Source organism: Colius striatus, chromosome 6 (genome assembly GCF_028858725.1).
Source record: "Colius striatus isolate bColStr4 chromosome 6, bColStr4.1.hap1, whole genome shotgun sequence".
Lineage (NCBI taxonomy): Eukaryota > Metazoa > Chordata > Aves > Coliiformes > Coliidae > Colius > Colius striatus.
In genome coordinates this window covers 26,273,607-26,294,818 of record NC_084764.1, presented here as the reverse complement: position 1 = coordinate 26,294,818, position 21,212 = coordinate 26,273,607, and the positions used below count along the sequence as shown (strand labels likewise).

The window sequence follows — 21,212 nt, the reverse complement described above, 5'->3', positions numbered from 1 at the left end:
TCTGCTCTCAACAGCACCATCTCATCAAACTGATGACCTTAGAAGACCTGCTGAAGTCTCTCCCTGAGCACTAGAACTGACGAGTTAGACTTGAGACTTTCAAAAGATGTGACAGTATTAGCTGGAAGATGAAGGCTAACTGCTGCTAACTAAAAGCTGGGGCTAGATGAAGTCTAGCAAACATGGGCATGCATTTGTAGCCCAGATTTATGTCACCTTAAATATTCAGAGATGCAGGGACCTGGTGGTATTGCACTTGAGGACTGCATAAATTAATTAATTACTTATGCTACAGCAAAACCTTAATCTTCCTGTCACTCTCTGGATTAAAGACACTGTGAAAAGCTGTGCTCATTACATCCAGTGTTCTGCACCTTATAGTGCAAGCCACTAGAGCCTCTTTACCATTCACTACTTACCCAGTATCCCCTGAGACTAAGGCTCACTGATTTGGCCTCAGATTTCTTGATAAGGTACAATCCAACATAGTAAGCAGCGCTGATTAACAGTGGCTTTTCTTTTTAACTATTTAAAGTCTCATCAGAGATGCTCTGTCTGGATTGTTCTCAGACAAAATTAATTACAGATATAATACATCTTCCTAGATCCTAAAGCATGAGTTTTCAGTTTCATAACAACTTTCTTTAAATAAAACATTAGACTGGATATTCTGGCAACTAATTAAAGAATTTAATCTACAAAAGACATATTGTCTAGACAGCAGTGATGCACAGCAGCATCTCATATGCACTTTACCTTCTACCTCTCACACAGATGGAAGATGCTCAAGTGGAACTCAGTCTAAAAGGGTCTTGGCCTTTCCATTGTAATTAGTAACTGCATGGACTTTGTCACTACCTGCTCAGGAGCACTACCGCACTTTTAGGGTTACCAAGCAACTTCTCAGTTGAGATCTTACAAGGGACCTTTTTTTCCCCACTGGGGAAAGGAAAAGTATTCCAGAAATAGGCTTACTCCATTCCTCTCTTCTGTACTACAGTGCAGCAGCAGGAGACCAGAAAAATATCCTGAGTTTGAGACCACTCAAAGGTGAGACCATTCTCTGCCAGCTGCAGTCACCAGCTTTGCTTTCACCACTACAACATGACATACAAATGACTCGTCACCTTCCAGGATGCATAAGCATTCATTTCTTCCTGATTATGTTTAAATGGAGTTAGGAGATACTAAAGTCACAAATATGATGTGTATGTTTAATCATACCTCTTCACTTTCCAAATAATGTTTTCATGTTAGAGTACTATTAAGCTTTTATTAAAATGACAGCAACATCACTAGGAATCAGATAAGTGCACTTGGTTTTACAACATTTTGATTAGATTAGAGTTAGCATGGCTTCCTATTTACTTATCATGATTCAGAAAAAAATAAAACTTTAAACCTCTCCCAGGGAGTTACACATCCCAGGTTTGTATTTTATGTTGTTACAGAGGCACTTACTAAAATGAAACATTAACATTGCATGGAATTAAGGTGCTAAATACAGTAAGAGACTCAGTAACTGAGAAGGCATAACCAATCTCACAATCTGTCTTCCATTGTCAAAAAACAGTAAAAAATTAATTACATCTGAAACAAGACACTAACTTTGAGGCCTCATAGAGTCACAGGATCAACTACTAGTGATTGGACTATGATTATCCTCTTCCATTTGTGCTTTTCAGTACTAGCTAGCAGAAAAGAATCAGCATTTCCTGAGGCTTCACAAGTGACAAGAAAATAGGTAACGGCTTTTCTGGCATGCTTCACTGAGAATAAAAGGTCTCATTATGAAACAACAGGTGATAAGACAGAAGTATTCACTGATCCAAAGGCATCTACTCTTGGAAGATCAAACCCCCCATCAAGGCAGTCTCAAACTATGTTACTGTGACTATTGACATACCACATAGAAGGTTTAGTAGAACGACAGAGATCTAGGCCAAGGGGAAAAAAAAAAAACAAAACAAAGGAAGCAGAATCCTAGGAAAAAAAAAACACAAAAATGAAGACACCTCCACACAATCCCTGTCCTCCACACTGCATATTGGGTAGAATGCTGAAAATTATCCCATCTGGACTGATATGAAGTGGACCCACTGAAAAGGGAAGAAGGAAATTAAGGAATATATTTACCTTTGAAAAAAGAGAAAATCAGAGCACTAGATATAATGACACAAACTATAAAGCTATCACAACAACTTGAACTTTCTTTAAAGTGAACATCAAGAAACATTTTACAGGAGATGGACCAAAGAGCTACTCTTTAGGAAATCCTATTTTAAAACCTTGAACATATGTATGCAAAAATATAAGGGTATTTAGATTGTAACTAATTTCCCATAAATCCAACTAATAAAACTGTGTTATCCATTCTGTCTGCATTATGTTGAGGAATCACTCAATGCACCTTCACACAGTGTATTTTGGGATCCTGATCTTGCTTTTGGTTACCCCAATTCTGCACTCAGGAGAGTTACTACTCAGTTATATCTATGTAAGCAACAGCATTGCTGAGTCCTTCTAAATACAAACTGCAGTGTGCAGAAACAGATGAGATCAGAAAATGAAGTTTTCAAAAGTGAAAGGAGAGGATGAAATGTGCATGGAAAGAAATACAGAGAAAGTTAAAAAAATGTTCCTATTCTAGGAAATTATGTCAGTCCTTCCATTTCAAACCTGAGATATTGACAGTGACGAGAAATAGAGAGGTAGTAAGAAGAGATGAAGTGATGGAAACCAGCATTTTGCATCAGCTACATGACAACACAAAGATACGCAAACAAAAACCTCTCAATCCCTTCAATGAAAATTAAAAGTATATTGAAAATTAAACACTTACCTGGGACAATATACTAGACTCCTCTCAAATAGTATGGGCTCCAGTACTTGCTGTAGTAGGTTCTTTAACCTACATGCTGCATGAAACCTCAAAAGCACAGCTCTGTTTACCTTTAAAATCATACACCAAGTCCCTTCTATTCAGATAGCAATGGTGACTGCTTGACCTGAAACTCTTCAACTGATTGGGAAACTCTTTTGTCAAGTTAGTTTAAAATAATTCTGCTCATTTCAACAGAACCTGGCAGATCCATCTGCATGTGGATATTTCCCTCTGCACAAGAAAATGTCAGTGTGCCTGCAAGAATGGTTACTGTAATATTTGGTCTGCTCCTGCCTAACCGTATTTTATTCATGCAAGAGAATATAGTTTTACATCAATCAGTTCCCAGCAGGTTCCCCTGTAGAAAGCAGGACAGGTGACCTGAGTCATTGCAACAGGCAGCAAGAAAACAAGATGTTGGAGGGACTAGGAGTGGTGGTGTTCATTTTCAGAAAAATATCATTAAAAATATATAAGGAAAAACTAAAGTGATTTTAAATAAATAAATACATACAGACCTTCAGAGGAAGACTGAATTTAAAAATGCAACAGGCTAATCTATGAAAAATGCATGGAAGCAAAATGATTCAAAATGTTTTGATGCTTATGGGGAAACTAACAAAAGCACTGGATTCAGACTCTCCTCACTTTGCTCTCATTATGGGATTCTTTTTTCTCCCTTTTTCTGTTTAAAATGTTTCTCTTAATTACTGCTAGATTTTGATTTGCAGGAACACCAGAACATTGCTCTCTGCTACTAAAGCTGATTTCCTACATGAAGAGAGTCTTCCATAGCTAAGCCCCTAACAGCCAGCTGTCATCAGAAGTTGAAGATGATGACAGCAACATCAGATTGTTGTCCAGTACCAAAGAAACTGACACGGATGCTCAGATGACAAGCATGAACAAGAACTTTGGTGCAAGTGTTCAGACAGAGTTACAGGTGGCTGAGAATCAAGAGCATATGATCTCTTAGGAGTCAAAAAATCCTATTTTTATGTAAATGTGCTCAGTGTTGCTGGGTTAAAATTAATCTAGTAATCTCATCTAGTAGAAATTCAAAACATTTTTTTCCTATTATCTGTTGTAACTTGAAATATAGTGTTTAAACTTTGAAGAGCAAAAGGAACTCTAGAAGAGCTGTCAAGCTTTGAGCCACACAGGACTAATCCCACATAGCCCTGCAATAAGGATGAAGGCCACAGTACTCAATGTTGTGAACTCATGGTCAAGCTTCTACTGCATATCAAGGCTCACAGCTGCAATCATTACACATCATACAATGCCTTGGCTTTTGCCTGGCCACAGGCTGCCAGTGGCAACTTCTCAAGACCAAGACACTAGTTGCTTCCCCTACCCTGCAAAGCAGGTTGTCAATCAACTGGCAGTGGAGGAAAAGCTGATCTATTATCTGCTTATTTTTTTTCTATTTGCAACCACAGAGAAACTCTTAAATTTTGCAAATATTGTATATGGAGATAAAAACAAATGACTGCTAAAATTACAAACCTAGTCTTAGTCTAAAACTATAGGAAAGCTGTTAAGAAACTGCTTTACAAAAAGATTTGCTCAGTGCTGCTACACTTGTCTCATAATTGAAAGCCCTGTGTTTGGTTTTCCAGCTGCAACACAGTTCTTTCCACCTTCCTGCTAGCTAAGATGGGGCTCAATAGTGAGCAAAAAGACCACAGCCTCTGGACCATCCTTGCCTTTTAATCCTCTATAGCATTTCCAAAGTGATGCTTAGCCTTCTATAAATCAGAAAATCTAATGCAGAGGATATGCCAGTTCAGGAATTTGGTTTCAAGTAAGATAAGTCTCAAAACACACTTGAGAGCTTAACATCTTAATTCTTTGGGAAGTGCATTTTACTGAGGCCTACATCACTTTCAACCAGCTCTTTGACATAGAACAGAAAATATTTTGTTAGCTCTATCAGTCTAGAATTTGATACAATCTTTCACTATTATTTTTTCACAGAGATTTTATAAGCCTTCTTCCCTACTTTACAGACTGAAAGAGATCTTCAGAGACCCAAGGATTCAGATGGAATTTATTATAGAAACCTAAGAGTGGTAAATGCTATATATAGGGTTATCACATTACTCTGATAATGTACTCAGAATCTAAGATCTAATATTTTCATTCTTCTATACACACATAAAATTGACTTTGAATAAGTATCAGGTTAAGTTGCCACCATTCTGAAATAAAGTGAGAGTCTGAGGTGTGATTGGTTTTTCAAATACACACGTTTGTTTTTTTGTAGTGGAGAAGTGCATACAGTACCTGTTGTTATTCTTATGTGGTTCTTTAAAAGTTTTCATAAAGACAACAGGTTATCAGTGAAATATCGTATCAGCTCATCAGGTTCTTCAGGTGCTCTTCTGCAAAGCTATGAAATAACAGTTCATCTCCTCCTTGGAGAAACCTCACACAAAATTTTCACATACAATCACCATAAGGTTTTCCCTCCACCCCCTCCAGCTTCACATCCCACCAAACCCTTCAATTTCAGAAGGTTTTTTTGAAAAAAGAAAATTAAAAAGAAAACAAAAGGAAAATAAAAACAGCTTATAAAACAGCAAAGAAAATAAAGTTATTTTAATATATATAGAAAGAGAACAAAATGAAACTTGAGGGAAAACTTACTGGCGTTACAGTTTATCCTGATACAGTCTAGATGGGGAAAAATAAATGAAAGATGAAATTGCATCCTTCAAGGTAACAGCTGCAGACATCCAAAAACAATCAGTCCACCCTTCCGGGGACAGACACACGCAAAGAGATGTGGCCATTTTATACTTATATACAGTCTGTACAAGTTCAGAAGTGGGTGTATATGTACAGTATATTCCACATAAATAATTGTTACATAAATATATATATATACACACATATATATATACACATATGTATAGAGATATACCAATATACATACATATCCACATGTTGACACAGAAAGCTATTTTCTTTTTATAGAAACCTATGCATCTAAGACTACCTTCTACTCCAGACCATAAACTGATGTGAATTGCATTTTAAACCAAATTGGTAATTAAGGCAGAAAAAGTTCCCTCAAAATGCAAGTCATACTCCAGTTTAATTTTGCTTTTTAAAGACCTTTAGCAATTTCCCTGAGAAGCTTGAAGCTCAAAGTCAACCTTTCCACTTGGTTTCTTTTGAATTAATTCGTATTGTTATTGCATAAGTACACCATCTGTCCAACACAGAATACCTGTAAAATCAGCCTATGAGATTTGTTGGTGCAATATTTAACCCCTTCCAGCTCTCCCAAAGACAGACCCTCTTCTCATTCCCCCAATGCCAGCCCAGAACACTTTTTAATATGTGCACAGACACATTTGACACTGTCCATTCAGGTGAGGAAAGGGTTAATATACTGCCCATTTGTGTCCTATCATAAAATGGCCACTTGCAAACAGCTAACCGCACGAACGCCCAGCCCAGATTCCAACTAGTTCTGAAGGCTGGGAACAAGGTTTTTATTTGCTTGGCAGGAGGAATAGGGATTTCCCTCAAAGGTTCCCAGCTCTGTCAGTTCCTCAGAGCCCAATCTCATCTTACTGTCTGAACGCTAAGACTGAATGAGATGCTCATAACGTTCAGGGAGAAGATGAAATGGGCAGTGAAGTGGCAGATCTGGGAACCTTTGCTGGCCCTGCTTCACTCAGAGGTTACAGGCAAGGGAGAGATGAAGAGAGGTACATGGAAGGAAAAATAATTATGCTCATGGAATCTAACAAATGGGAACAGAGGAGTCTGCACAAAGAAAAGACGTTGAGATAGGAGAACCTGAGCTAGAGGGCTTCTGAGCATTGCTTCTCTCATTTAACACACTAATGCTCAGCATATCTCAGGACATGACCCATAAGAGGATCTTTTGTTTATAAATGCCTACTTAAAGCCTTGTGAACATCCATTATTGTGGTGCGTGACAAGGGCAAGAGCTATCATATCAGCACCATTACGTATCTTGGGCCATTCTGAATTTCTCTGAAGAAAACAAGGCCAGGAATAATAATATCATGCTACTGGACACCCCATCTGGACAACTAAAGCTTTGACCAGCAGGGACAGTCATATTTATTACAGAGATATGGCCCAGCAAGGGAGACTATATGGAATGGCATAGAACTATAAGGCAGTTTGATGATTAACTGGATCAATTTTACGTTTGCTCAGACAGATGTGGGAAAACTATTTCAGCAGCTGGAACTAAATGCAGTTCTTAAAAAGAGGAAAGGGGGAAAAATGAATCTATAAATAAAGAGCCAAAATGAGCAAAGGGACACACCAATCAGAAGCAGCATAGCCAGAGAGAGTCTGTTTTCAAGCAGAACTTCTCTTAAGAGAATCTGGGTTTGGTTTTGTGCGATTAGGTTTGTCATGTGTCGTCAACCGCAACAGAAAAGTGGGAGCAAACAGCCCTGGAGCAATTGGTACGATCACCATACAGCGGTGGCTATATCCCTTACAGGAGCTGGGTGGGGTAAGGGGAGGTCTGAAGTACATGCTGGGGAACTTCCTTCTGTGACCTGATGGACAGCGACAGCAAGAAAGAGAGACACTCCCAAGTCTCACTGCAAGTGAGATCAAGAGAGTTGTTACAGCTGGAACAACAGAGGAATTTCTCATGGGCTCACACAGTAAGTGTGCTGTAAAGGGAAACATGGCTGGTCCTCAGCAATATTAATCAAAGTTGGAAACTAAAACCATTCATCGTTGCATTGGCTGCAGAGAATTTTTTTCTTCTTTTCTTTTCGCAGTGATACTGAAGTAGCCACACATGCCAGGGCTTATCCTCAGTCTGAATCACTCACTGCAGCAGGTGAAGGACTCAGTGTTTCGAACTGAAAACTATCCTGGCTGCTAGATTTCTCATTGAAGGTCGAGACAGTCACTGAGGGTGCTGCCCTGACAGCTACCATGGTGCAATCAGACCTCCAGATTGGGCGAGCACAAAGGCTCTGCAGTACCATGCTATGCGATGCCAGGCAGAAACACCCAAGCACACTCCAGAAGAGACAGTTCCTAAACCAGAGTTATTCCAGCTGAGTCAGTGCGGACCCACTGCTGCCTGTGCTGCTACACCAGCACCACCGTACTCTCTATCTTCAAAGAACAAGCATAGGTTTATTTGCTCATTTCCTTAATTCTGAGCCTTGCTCAAAGCAATAAAAAAAAATCAAATCATTAAAACATGAAGCTGTTTTCTCCCTCTTACATCAGTTTTTAGAAAGGAAGAAAATATCTATTTTCCTCTAAACTAGTACACTACCACAAAGTCAATGCCTACCCCGGCAGTAAGTTGCATGTTTAGTCTGGTCTTTGTGCTCAAAACAGCAGCAACTGGAGAACTCAGGGATAATGAAAAAAACTTCTCATAGTTCCTTCTGCACCATAACAGGGCAATAAGACTTCTCACAATTGCTATCTGGGGCTATTAGCCCTGTTATCAGCTTCTACTGATGAGTTTTACTTTATTTAGGTAGGGCTGCATTCCTGACTCAAAAGAGGTTTTCCCTTGCTTTAGGTTTTGATGATGAGTATGCCTAAACATCTGTAAATCTAGTCACCTGCCAGTTCAGCAATTGGATGAGGAATCTGGACGACAGCAGTAAAGTGAAAACACAGTGTAACTGCGTGGGGAGCAGGATGAGCTGGGAAGATCTTCTACAGTTACTTTTTTCATTACTATTCCTAACATAAACCAGAAGCTGTTTCCTTAGTCCTCAGATGGAAGGTTTTCCAGAGTACATCACCTGGAAAATGGGCCAAAGACCCTCTCCTTGAAAAAGGTTAAACAGTTCCATAGTAATTAATTAACACTAGGGATTCATCACTTATATATGTATGCTATCTTTAGTAACATACAGAAGTCTCTGTAAATTAGGCTTATGTTTTTTACAATTTTTAATCTTGTGCTTTAAACTGATGTTTATTTGACATTGGTAAGGCCTCCTCAGGCTTTTTCCTTGAAGCAGAAAAGTCACCTTTGCTGCATGAGGACAAAATGTCTGTCTTTTTGATGAGTGTCCACATGTGATTATGGAGCAGGGCTAGGGCAAGAAAGATTATCAGGGTCTGACTGCTTCTAAGCTCACTCTATATCATTTCCTACAGTGAAACCAGATGAGGTTCTGTGTATACTCTTACTCCATTGTTACAGAGTGGCTCCTTGCCTGTCTTCTACTTGCATGTGGGTCAGACTGTGCATCCATCTGTAACAGACAGTTGACAAATATTTTTGCATGTCTGACACACATACACAAAAAAAATCAAGGGTCTTTGTATGTATTGATCATAGGAAAGAAATTTATAATGAGAAACAATGTGAATGGGCATACACTTGCAGGTCTGAGTATACGATTTGCTTAAAAGCAAATCTGGTATAAGAGTTCAGACATATTTAAAAAGGAAAAATAGAAAATGCACCTGCTCTGCTTCTATGCAGGAATGGCAAAAGAAACTGCATTTTGGAGAGACAAAGATGTATTTGACACCTTTGAGGTGTGATCTGAAGATAAGCCAGGCCAGGAAGAAGACTAAATCCTGAAATACCCTTTATTAAGTCAGTAACACTATAACCCTCTCATTCATCAATGGGAGGAAAAATGTGAAGGCAGATCTCCCTATAGGACCAGTCATTTCTTTCCCTTTCTGCACACGTTCTCAGCATTAGAAATTATTCCCAAGCATTCCAAGCCGTGATTTACTTAATATCTCTCTCTCTCTCCTTGCACTCTAGACCCGTTTCTTCAGTCCTTCTCAATAGAAGTGAGATCTGTATCACATTTGGACTTCTAATTTTTATGCAACTAACACTCAAACTCCTGTGAGATGTGCTGTCAACATGCAGATCACGGTGCCTCGGGCACCCACAGTAGAAATGGCTGAAACAACTTATTTGCTCCTCTTTCTTAGAGAATTGTTCATCGTTTCTTTTCCTTTTCTTCCTCCCTTCTACGGCAAGCACACGTTAGACCCGTGCTCCCCCATGCCTGCTGCCCACTGTATCTGTTCCCTCTTTGTTTTGGACATTGAGTGTTGAGGAGGTGAGTGGGATATGCAGCCGCTGCAGGCTGCTCTGTACGCTCTGTTCTCAGGGCTGTTTGCTGTGCGGGCCGCAGGCTTCAGGCCTTTGAAGGGTTGAATACCATCTTTTGATTTACCATGGCTGATGGGGTATGGGAAAGCTTTACAACTGAAATACACAGAAGAGTTTAAAAAAAAAAGAAAAGAAAGAAAAGAAAAAGCAACATAGGAAAGATCTTAATAATCACACAAATGATAATAAGTAATCAAATAGATGAAAAAAGAGAAGGAAGAGACATCTCTTAGTAATAGTATTAAATGACTTACAAGAAAAGCACAATTCAGTAACTCACCACTCAAAACAGTCTTTGTTCACATATATCTGTCAGGGATTAGACATTCAGGGAGATGCTGACACACAGCTAGTCAGCACCAGGCATACTCAGGTCTTCAAAGGTGGCACTGATGACTGTTTCTCACTGGTAAGGGGATTTTGGCAGGGTCAGATAATCAAGGTTTGGTTCTCATTTGTGACATTTTGGCTATCAACAGTCTCCTTAAGGAGTTAGACTTATAGTAAACAACTGAAAATTAATGGCTCTAGTAAGGTCATTTCTCCTCAAATTCTATTTCTTCAACAGCAAGGTAACTTTGCCAATTTGACTGAAGGGAAGTTCTGTTTCATGGAATCTATCTTACAGCTGTATAAATGTGGAAAGGAGATGTGAAGCTCAATCCAAGTTCCAACAGTCTAAATTATCTTTCTATTCAGACATAGAAGGAGAGCCCTGACAGGTTTCCACTGATGCAACTTGCAGTGCCTTTTGGGAAAAGATTCAACCTCAAAGCAGTTTCCATGTGAAAAGCTGGCAAATCTGGCATATACATTGCTTCAGTTCTTGCAACTACACAAAAACAACCTTCAGTTAACACAGGATTTGGCTTACAGACAACACATCTGTGAAAATCATGTGTTAATTCTGTAGCCACATCTAACTACACATGTTGGGTAGTTAGAGCTGAACAGTCCACCTCTAGGATAGGTGTTGGAGTAACAGACCCCAACAAGTGTTAAAAGCGACAAATGTCAATCAGGCACACAGTGTTGACTGGCCCTGAGGGAAAATATTGTTTGCCAGCAAGATATAAGAAAAACCGGAAAGGAAAGAGTAAGTTGAAAAAAAATTAAATGTATTCAGGGTAATCTAAATATACCCTCCTCATATTCACATAGGGTCGAAATCTAGGAGGCCCTGAACACATAAGAGGAGCAGTTCTCCCTATTCTCATTGATTTTAAAGGAAGATGAAGATATAACAGAATAAAAAAAATGGTATCTATCTTAGAAGGAAAAGGTGATAATTGTTACAAAGTCCAGCAGTTTTCACGCTGTAGTGCTTTTCATGTGGGAGTACCAAAGATGATACTACTTACTAAAGTAGTTGTTTATAGTAGGGGTGTGGTACTGGCAAATTGCCAAGGATTCTCTCTTCGGCAAGACAGAAACTAAGGCATGCCAGGTAAAAGAACTTGCTCTGGGTTACAAGGGGTTTACAAGAGTAGAGCTAAGCAGATACTTAGCTGCCCCATCACTTCCCTGACAGAAGCATGCCACTGACATTCTCCTAGCAATTCAGTTTATCCTCTGAGAAGTGAATGGCTAGCAATAATTGCCAAGAAAGGAAATGGTGGGGAAAAAAAGTAATCTCATTTTGCCACACTAATAGCACCATCTGTATGAGATCAAAAGAAAGTGTAGACATATATATACATACACGTATATATGCACTGGAGTGTTGTGAAAGATTGTCTTTGCACATGGAAGAATTCTCAACAGCAGTTCTTTTGAGCTGTTCTCCAGAGAAATCCTGTAAATCTATGAAATCTTTCATCATTTAAATTTAATATAGGCAGAGATGGCTATCATCAGATAGTTTATTTGTATTTGAGAAGTTCATGTCAAAGCTGAAATTGATCTATTCCTTATGTCTTCTAGCCCAGTCTGGATAGCACAGCAACTGCTCCTACTTTAGCCAGACACTTAATAGTGCTTTAGCTTTATGCTTCTTCAGTCAATGAAATCATAGCATGTATATATTCTAAGAAAGAACTCTATAAAACTGCATTTTCTTTTTTTATTATTATTATTTTTAAAAAGAAAGGATTTCTGTAGCCCTTTCAAGGGAGAATCTTTGCCTTTAAGAGATATTAACTCATTTAAACCCATCTTCTCTTCACTTTCTTTTTCCAACAGCAGATATTAGGGTCTGACTTATACTTCCAAAGTCAAAAAGACACAAGAAGCAATTTTAAAAACCAAGCTAGTTGGACAACTGCTGCACAACACATTGCACAAGTGTGGATGAGGAAACATAAAATCACCACTCAGTTTATCTAGCGTGCAACAAAACCTTGATAAACTTACTACATCTAGCCAGGACAGGAGTTAAAAAACAAGAACCATTACTATAGGCAAAAATGTGACCTCTTATTCCAGTGGTGCTTAGAATTTGGAAAGCTGACACAAGCTTTCACACACCATGAACATAACTTCATATACAGTATCCTACATTTTAGAAGAGGTTTCACATCATGCACTATCATGATCATTCTTCCTCTTTGATTCAGAATCTCTTCTTAGTTATAGTCCTGTATTCACATGAAGCAACAAGTTGCACGCTGAGAAGTGAAAGTAAGCTTCAACTCTTGTATTTACATTCTTCAAAAAGACTATTTGTCATACAGTACAATACTTAAAAACTGGCAAGAAAATTAATTGAGGCTCATCTAATAGCACATTCTATCTCAATTTGTTTTTTGTTATTATTGAACTTGTTTCTAATGGTCTTATATTATTTTCTGGGAAAGTGTAACTCTAAGGAGACAGAACATAACTCTTTGGGATGGGGGGATGCATTTTTATTAATGTGGCCTTCATTTTCATAAAGACACAATTGAAAAAAAATAATCTATTTTACTAGATACGAAAAGCCCTAAAGGCTGAAACATATAGCAATTAGAAAATAGAAACAATTAGTAAATTAGTGAAACAGACCAAGTTGTATCAAACGCTGCCAAATTCTGTAAAGGGCATGGTATTCACATGACTTCTGCTTAACATCATTTCCATTTTGCTTCCCTCTCACATTTGGCTTTGACTGTTTTGAGTGATGCTAGATGAATGAGATATGTAACCGATCAAAAGATGGACCAAGCAGCATGTCTCACACAGAGCTCACCAGTTCCAGACCAAGAAAGGAAACTTAAAAACATAAAGACTTAAAAACCAACACTGTCCGTAACGAAGAACTGACAGCAAATCTTCATGCAGCAACGCAGAAGAGGATTTCTCTCCGCAAGAGAATATCATTATGAAGGTCTCAGCCGTTATTTTAGAAATCAGTCCAATCAAAACAACAGAAATTAAACAAAACCATTTAAAAAAACCACTAATCACAAGCCCGAAGTAATAGTGAAGGGGCAGTGGAAGGTTTTATACGATACCTAAATTGACCATAAGTTTGACTCGGCCTCCGTCCAGCTCCAAGCGCAAAGTGTCAGCAGAGTCTCGCGAGGTAGTTGCCATCAGCAGCCCATAAGCGCGCTGGGACATGAAACGGAAAGATACATCTTCTGCTTCTGTGTGCATGACCATAGGCATGACGATCTTCATGTACATGCTGCCATCATAGCTCAAGATAGAGGCCTCTGTAAGGAATCAGCAAACAATTGCAAATAATGAAAAGTTACATCTCTGTGTGATCTTCACTCCTGAATAACTCTGACATCTATGATAAAAACCATACCACTCGCTACAGAAAGATCCGGCAAATCTCTGTGGCACGTATGAGAAGCAGGCAGAACTGGCATTCACCACAACTGGAGCCAGCAGTACCCATGGAGCACAATCCACACAGACAAGTGCATAACGCACAAGGCCCTTTTGTGATAATGAGCTGGCAAAGCTTCTCTTTTTCACATCCTCCAGGAAATGCAATCTCCTCCATTAGTCCAGCTTTCCCCGGCTTTAGCTGTAATGACTACTCTAAACAATGTTTACCACCCTTCTACTAGAGGGTTTGGCCTTGCTTTTGAAGATTTCTGATATTCTTAAGAGTCGTTGCTTATTTAGAAAGGAATTTCTTTCCATTGTTAGCACTTCAAACAAAACCAACAACTGTATGAGGCTAGCTTCCTAACACGTGTTTTCTACACCAGGTTTGTGCTGGTTTACGATTTTTTATTTTTCCTCTCTTTACTAACTAATGATGTTAGTAGAGCACCGCTGACACATCAGTGGCACTGAAATGCAAATGAAGAAAGGAACAAACCAAACTTCATTGCAAGTTTAAATGTCATTCAGACACAGGAAAAGTCGGGAAGTGGAGGCACAATGAAAGTCAGCAGGAAGAAAAAAAAAAAAGCAGGGAAAGAAATCGTATTTTTCCATCATCTCTGAAGATGTCAAAGAAAGTGGGAAGTTCCGTGAGTAAAGAAGTTATAGCACTTATTCTCTATTTGTTCAGGGTCTTGCCTGCAGAAACTAATATTCTTCTCTAAAGGAGCAGAATTAAAGTCTTGCTATAGAACAGCGTATCAGTAATTTTTTCAGTCTGGAATATGCTCCAAACCATTTTTATCCACAAAATTTACAAATATACATAAATATATTAATGTATGAACCAGAGCATCCCTTCTCTCCACTGTAGACCTTTACCAAAGGCAAAGTCATAGAGATTGCACCCTGTGGGAGTTCTACCACAATACTGCACATAGAAAAATAAAAGACCCGTTCAGCTCTCTAGGCACGTGGAAGGATGGCTCCATAAAGCACTCCTACCAGTACTTCATCCAGTTTAGTTCTAGTTTTCTCAGATGGTTGGGATTTTCACCAGGTATCCTTCTCACACATATCATATAATGTAATCAACTGCAATGATGTGTTTGGGATCTAGATGTTCTTAACGTTTCAGCCCTTTGTTCTATACTTCCCTGCCAGGCTACTCACGCTGACAGAAGATGAATTTCTAGAGGGAAGCAGCAAGCTTGGCAGAACCAATCCTTACATGCCCTCAGTGTTTCAATGTCAGATGCTAGAGAAGAATAGATGGATGGGAAACTGAAGAATAGCCACATGCCCATGCTGGAAAAGACCCATGGCTGGCTCCACAATGGCCAGCAACAGACCTGCAGCATGTCTATAAGGTGATAAATAAGGATACAAGTATCAAGCTGATAAAACGACAGAGGAGATGGGTATATGGTTATGAAATGTTTGTTGGTGATCTCTATGGTTGCAATTGTGTGGCAGTCCACCAAACTAACAGCTGGTATGTAGCACCTTTCTGTCATGGGACATACAAACCCATTAAGAGGAAAACTTTCCTGGGAGCAACATTAAAATAAGATGGCATCCCTATCACCATTTTTTCTTGCTGCACTCTCTACATATGCAAGGCCCACTCAGCCATACATATACCTGCTGGGTACCAGCTGTCAGTGCTGCCCTGGGGACTCACATCTTTGCTTGGCCAAGAAACAGAGAAGGAAGGAAAGCTTATTTTTCAAGATGGGGTTATGGTTTCTTCTTTTCAAAGTGCAATTCTCTTCCCTCTCACGTCTGCACCTCTTACTTGCCACCCACAGCTGCAAGCTGGAACTAAATGTACTGTATATTATACATATACTCAAAGGCAATTCGTATGTACACACAAACCCTCCTTGCTCTCTTTCCTCCCTCTCTCTCTCTGTGGATTGTATTAGAAAATGCAGTCAAGCATGAAATGGCTCTTTTGACGCCTTCAGCTCAGATGTGCCTTGCATGAAACAGTTGCTTGCCCTACTGCCTGAATAGCTGCAAGAAGGGGGTCGGAGGACATCGGGATGGACTAGGAGTGGGAGTAACTGACAACAAGTGCCCCAGCTCTGCTGCTTCCTCCTCCACAGTGCCATGCATTAGGTGCCTTGGAAACACAAGTATTTCTGCAGACACTGGAAGACAATAACCCAAATGCAGGGTAATATCGAGTCTTTTACCTTCAGAAAGAATTTGTGTCCTTCAGCTCCACTGATCCTATTACCAGAAAATTACTGTCCTTAGACAAGAAATCTTAACCACTATTACACTTATGTAAGAAGAACCTGAAGAACACCAAGAACTGCTGAAGATGACACAAAAGTCTAGGCAGTGTTTCAATTAACATCCCAGAGTAGCTTAAGTCACATGTTAGCTCTCCCTTCTCGACTAGCCTGCTACAAACGGAGCAATGAATCCTTGTTACAATTAAGAAAATTAAATTAAATATCCTGAATCAGTTGAAACAGCTTATGCACAAACATAGCTTCCATTCTTGTGTGCACCCTGCACTGACCTGAATCCAATCCAGCTCAGGTCACCTATGCACTTGATAACTTTTAAAAACAAAGAGATTTCATTCTCAACTTGAAAGTCTTCACTGTCTGAGAGATTTTTCAGCACATCTGCTTGCAAGCAAACCATTTCAGCTGAGAATACCCCTTCAGAAGAGGGTGTTGTCTAGTAGCAGTCATACAAATAAAACCTATCTCCTTGTCCTGACAGCTACCAAAACTCAAGGAAGGCATGATACAGCTGAGGAATGCATATTGCAAATCTCCTCAGGGTTGAATGTAATCTGGCAACAACTAGGTGACCTCAGCCTCCTAGGCACCTGTGCTGGCAACTTCTACCTGAATATAGGCCGAATCCATTTGATTATCCTTGGCCATCTGCAGCAATGGGACTGTAATGTTTTTGTTCAGCACCATAAATACAGGCAGAAGCAGTTATCCAAGTCTAAAATACACACAGATTCCTTCCACCCTTCTACTTTTAGAGTGGCTATTACGCTTGGATGCCTCATAGACACAAGCATAGGAGCAATGGGTGAAGCCACATTTGAGAGACCCATAGATTTGTACAGACAAAAGATCCAGAGCAGCATTTGTTTGTGATCCCAAAGCCAGAAGCTTCATCACCATTAGCTTGGAGATGGAAAGAGGAAGAAACCAGGTGCTGATTCAAAACCACTCTGACATAATGCCAGAGATCTGTGAAAATAAATATGTTATTAGAAGCGATTAGTTTCCCAGTCTTGTGCTCTGAGACCCTGCCAGCTTTAATTTTACACTTAGCATCCAGAGGAGCAATTCACTGCTGCTTCCCCACAAGGCTCTGAATAAACCTCCTGGGGAGATGGCAACAGGCTCATTCTTAGAATACAGACAGAAAAATATTCAGGACCTCTTCATGCTCTTTCTAGTGCTTTCTAACATTTCTCTTGTATTGATATCCATACTTTGCCTCTTTCCTTTCTCCTCCCTTTTAGGTTTTTTGTTTTCTCCTGTTCTTCCTTGTAATCTCTCTCCCTTGCCTCCCAGACTTCTATATTAGAATCATAGAATCAAAGAATGGTAGGGTTGGAAGGGACCTCTAAAGATCATCTATTGAAAACCTCTTGTTCAAGCATCCTGAACAGGTCACACAGGAATGGGTCCAGGCAGGTTTTGAAAACCTCCAGAGAAGGAGACTCCACACCCTCCCTGGGCAGCTTATTCCAGTACTCCATCATCCTTACAGTAAAGAAGTTTTTCCTCAAGTGTAACTTTTTATGTACCAGCTTTTGTCCATTACCCCTAGTCCTATCACTGGACACTACATATAAAAGTATTGCCCCGTCCTTTTGATCTGAACATTTTAAATACTTAAATAGTTTTATTCCTGAAATTTCCAGGAATTCTGGAAAATCACCAACTAGAGAGGCACAAGACACCTAACAAAAAGTTAGTGTGGAAAACAGGGATGCTGGTTCAAAACTAAGGCACAATGTAGACCAAATGTTTCTACTTTCTAGCAAAGAAAAAAAATATCCTTAAATAAAAAGTGCCAAACCTTTCTATTCACAGACCAGACAAAATTTTCCTGTAGGCATTATACAGCACATCTTTTTGTCTCCCATATCAACTAGCAAACATATGGCTACAAATAAAAACAGACTTCATTTTCTGAAAAAAAAAAAAACAAAAACTTCCCCTCCCGCCAAAAACAAAGAACTGAAAAAAAGCCTAAAAAAGAAAAAGAGAACATAATTTCTGACCACATGGATTCCATACAAATGAGTTTCAACAAACATCTATCAAGTAATTTGGGAAGCCCAAGAGTAATCACTCAGACTGAAATCTGACTGGGACCCAGAAGATAATGCTTCTTTTTTGGTGGAAAGAATGTAATGGGAATTTTAAGTGTTCACAAGTGGTGAAGATCTTGCACATCATCCTGCAAGATGATAAGTGGGAGCTGTGAGGCTCCCGGGGTCGGACTCTCACTGTAAATGTGAGGGATGTAAATGTAATTCACTAGCACTGAGAGGGAGAGCAACAGAGAACACAAAATCATTTTTAAATACTTGCCTAAATAAAATCATTACATAAGAAATACAAATGGGTCTTATTAGTCTGGCAAAATACCTTGCAAATAATATTGCTAATCAGACCCTGATAGGTTTATTGTGCTAAAGAAAAGAGCTATTCTGCTTGAAAGATTTCAGCCTGACAAGATGTCAATAACATTATCATCAATTCTTATGCACTAGAAATTCATGAAGATAAAACGGTGAACATCTGAGACTCATATAACCACAGAAATGTAAAGAACCTGGATTGGTTTTGCTAGTTTTGTCAGAGTTTAAATTTGTCATACACCAAAGTATTTTTGCAACATGATTCCCAATCTTTCTTTAAGTTGACACCTTCCTTCCCAGCTCCAGTGGGCGATACAGCTGATTTACAAAACGACCTTCATATCCTGAAGCCCCACATACCACTACCTCAGCCTCTTCACTCTGTTCTAGACTAAATAAACTCCTTTCATACAACTTCTCCTAGCTTTTGTTTTTTTAAAACTTACCTCTTTTGCTTCTCACCTTTGGCTTCTCTCTGATTTGTACACTATTTCCTTAAATGCAAATTCTCCAATTGAATAGCATATGTCAGCTAATACCAAATGGGCACTAAAAGTAGAATAATTACACAAACCACCCTTATCAGTACAATATGTACAAAATATTTGCAAATGAGCACCAAATGAGAGGGATAATAGAACTAGCTTCAAGGCATTCATCAGTTTTCAGAGATGCAAGAATATTGGTGGAAGAGTAATAATAATTGTCATTTATAAGGCCTCTGCTATAGACAAAAATTGCTAGCAGATGTTTAGATAGGCCAGAAGACATATAGATGAATATTCTTCATCAAACACATTTCGTCAAAATCTTGCAAAATTTATTTAATAATATTATTTAAAACATTTCATTACTTTTAATATACATTTCAGTCTGAAAATAGCCCAGAAGTGTGGACTGGTTAAGACAAAATAAGAAATTCCTGAAGTGCAGTTTATCTATCTAGAAGGTTAGCAAAGAATGATTACTACTTTCTCCTTCCTGTTCCACTATCTTAAATATTTCCTATCACTTTTCTTTGTGTTTTTCCAAACACAAGCAGACAAATCAAACTACTGAAGAAAAAAATGATTGCCTAAGTATGTACAAAATGGAAGACATACAAAAACCTAGGCAGTGAAGGCAAACAGACCCCCAAGACACCTGTACGAATGTACAGGGAGAGTTCGGTGCAAGTATTAGGAAGTTCTTTCTCAAGTGCAAAAAACAAAACAAAACAAAACCTTTATTCATAAAGTTTAAACACTGAAATTACTTTTGTTCTGATTTTTTTTATAGCTACTTTTTTTTTTCTGAATCCAAAATTGACACCTTATTTTTCTAGTTCCATACTGTAAGGAGGTTATATAATACTGAAACTTCATCAATAAGTCCTGAGAATTTTCAGCTCAAATTGGACAAAATCTCAAAGAACTAGTTAAACTGTGATGCTTCTACCATTGTTAAGGGAGAACTGCGCCAGAGTTTTGACTGTCTGCAACAAGAGCTTCAATGGAAATCTTCTAAATTCTACACTGACCTAGAGAAGGCACATTAGGATCCAAGATTCCAAATCTCCTTCCATTAAGAAACCTCACAAGATTTTTTTATTCTGGATTTTAGCTTTAACTTCTGTAACGAATCAACCTTTCACCTCCTGAGGCTACTACCCTACAATGAAGTATGTACCAGTTTCCATCACCATCAGGCTTGATACGTGCTTCCTCTCCTCCTGTTGTCACCACACACAGAACAGGGTGAGTTAATTAAGGAGTATTGTCAGGTGGGGAGTTCCAAAAAGGAAAAAAAAAAAAAAAAAAGAAGAAGCCTTTAATCCCCAGTGAAAGGTAAATATTATCTAATAAACTTTGTGTCTCCTTTCTTTGGGCCAAAATCATAAAGAACTGTGCTAGGGAGGAACAGGAAAAGCACTGAGTAGCACAATGAAAATATTTGCAGACAGAGGAAACTGTAGCTTGTAAATGTTATTGCTAGCCCTGGGAGGTGATGAGCGAGGCTACATCATCATACTGAAGCTTGGTAAAGACACAGGGGAACCAAGAAGGAGGTCTTCAAACTTATTCCAAATGTCACTCTAACATTTACAGAGCTGTGTACAACTATTTGGGAAGAAATCTTTGGCAGCAAGGCTAAGGGTAGAAGAACTGCCCCTCAAAGACAAGAAGTATAATGAGGAAGGCATGGGGAAATCTGCTCCTTAATTGATAGTCTGAGAGTCTGCATTACATGGGTGATCCAGGTTAGAAAGTGATGTGACTTCTATTTAGTTCAGACATCCTGAAGTTCCCTTCATTACATTGTCAAGCTGCAAGAAGTACCTGATCCCTGTCTTCTCAGTAGTGTTCACTAAGAAAGGAGGATTACAGTAAAGATGGAGTTTGGCTCATCTCAGAAGTGTGTAGTGAATAAAGAGGCAGCAGATGCAATTTGCAGCAAAGGAATTCCAGAAAAATAGAAAAACATTACACAATGAGGGCAGCCACACACTGCAACAGAAAGCCTTTTGAAAATATCCAGGACTGGGGTTTCTACGCTCATCTGGATAATGCCTTTAACAACTGATTCTGCTCTTGAAATAGGCCCCACTTGGAGCACACAGTTGGACAGAGACTTCCAGAGATCTCTTTCAATCATGATTATTTTATGACAAGTGCCAGAACACACTGATTTCACTGGATATTGCACCATTTCACAGATATCACCTTACACCTGCAAGCTACCACTGATCTGAGATGGAAAAGGTTATCACATTAATGGGAATGCGATTAGATTAGTTGAAATGCTGCTTACAG

General features: G+C 39.0%; 1 protein-coding gene across 12 annotated transcripts in view; it reads right to left on the bottom strand.

The window, feature by feature from the left end:
- The window catches only part of NRXN3 (neurexin 3), a 1,013,224-nt gene that overhangs the window by 647,961 nt on the left and 344,051 nt on the right, over positions 1-21,212 (bottom strand). For all 12 annotated transcript variants that reach the window (XM_061997781.1, XM_061997782.1, XM_061997788.1 and 9 more), the window contains 2 exons: positions 13,448-13,651; positions 5,537-5,563 (listed from right to left, as the gene is read on the bottom strand). In XM_061997781.1, coding sequence (XP_061853765.1) covers positions 5,537-5,563; positions 13,448-13,651 — 231 coding nt within the window. The remainder of the gene's footprint in view (positions 1-5,536; positions 5,564-13,447; positions 13,652-21,212) is intronic.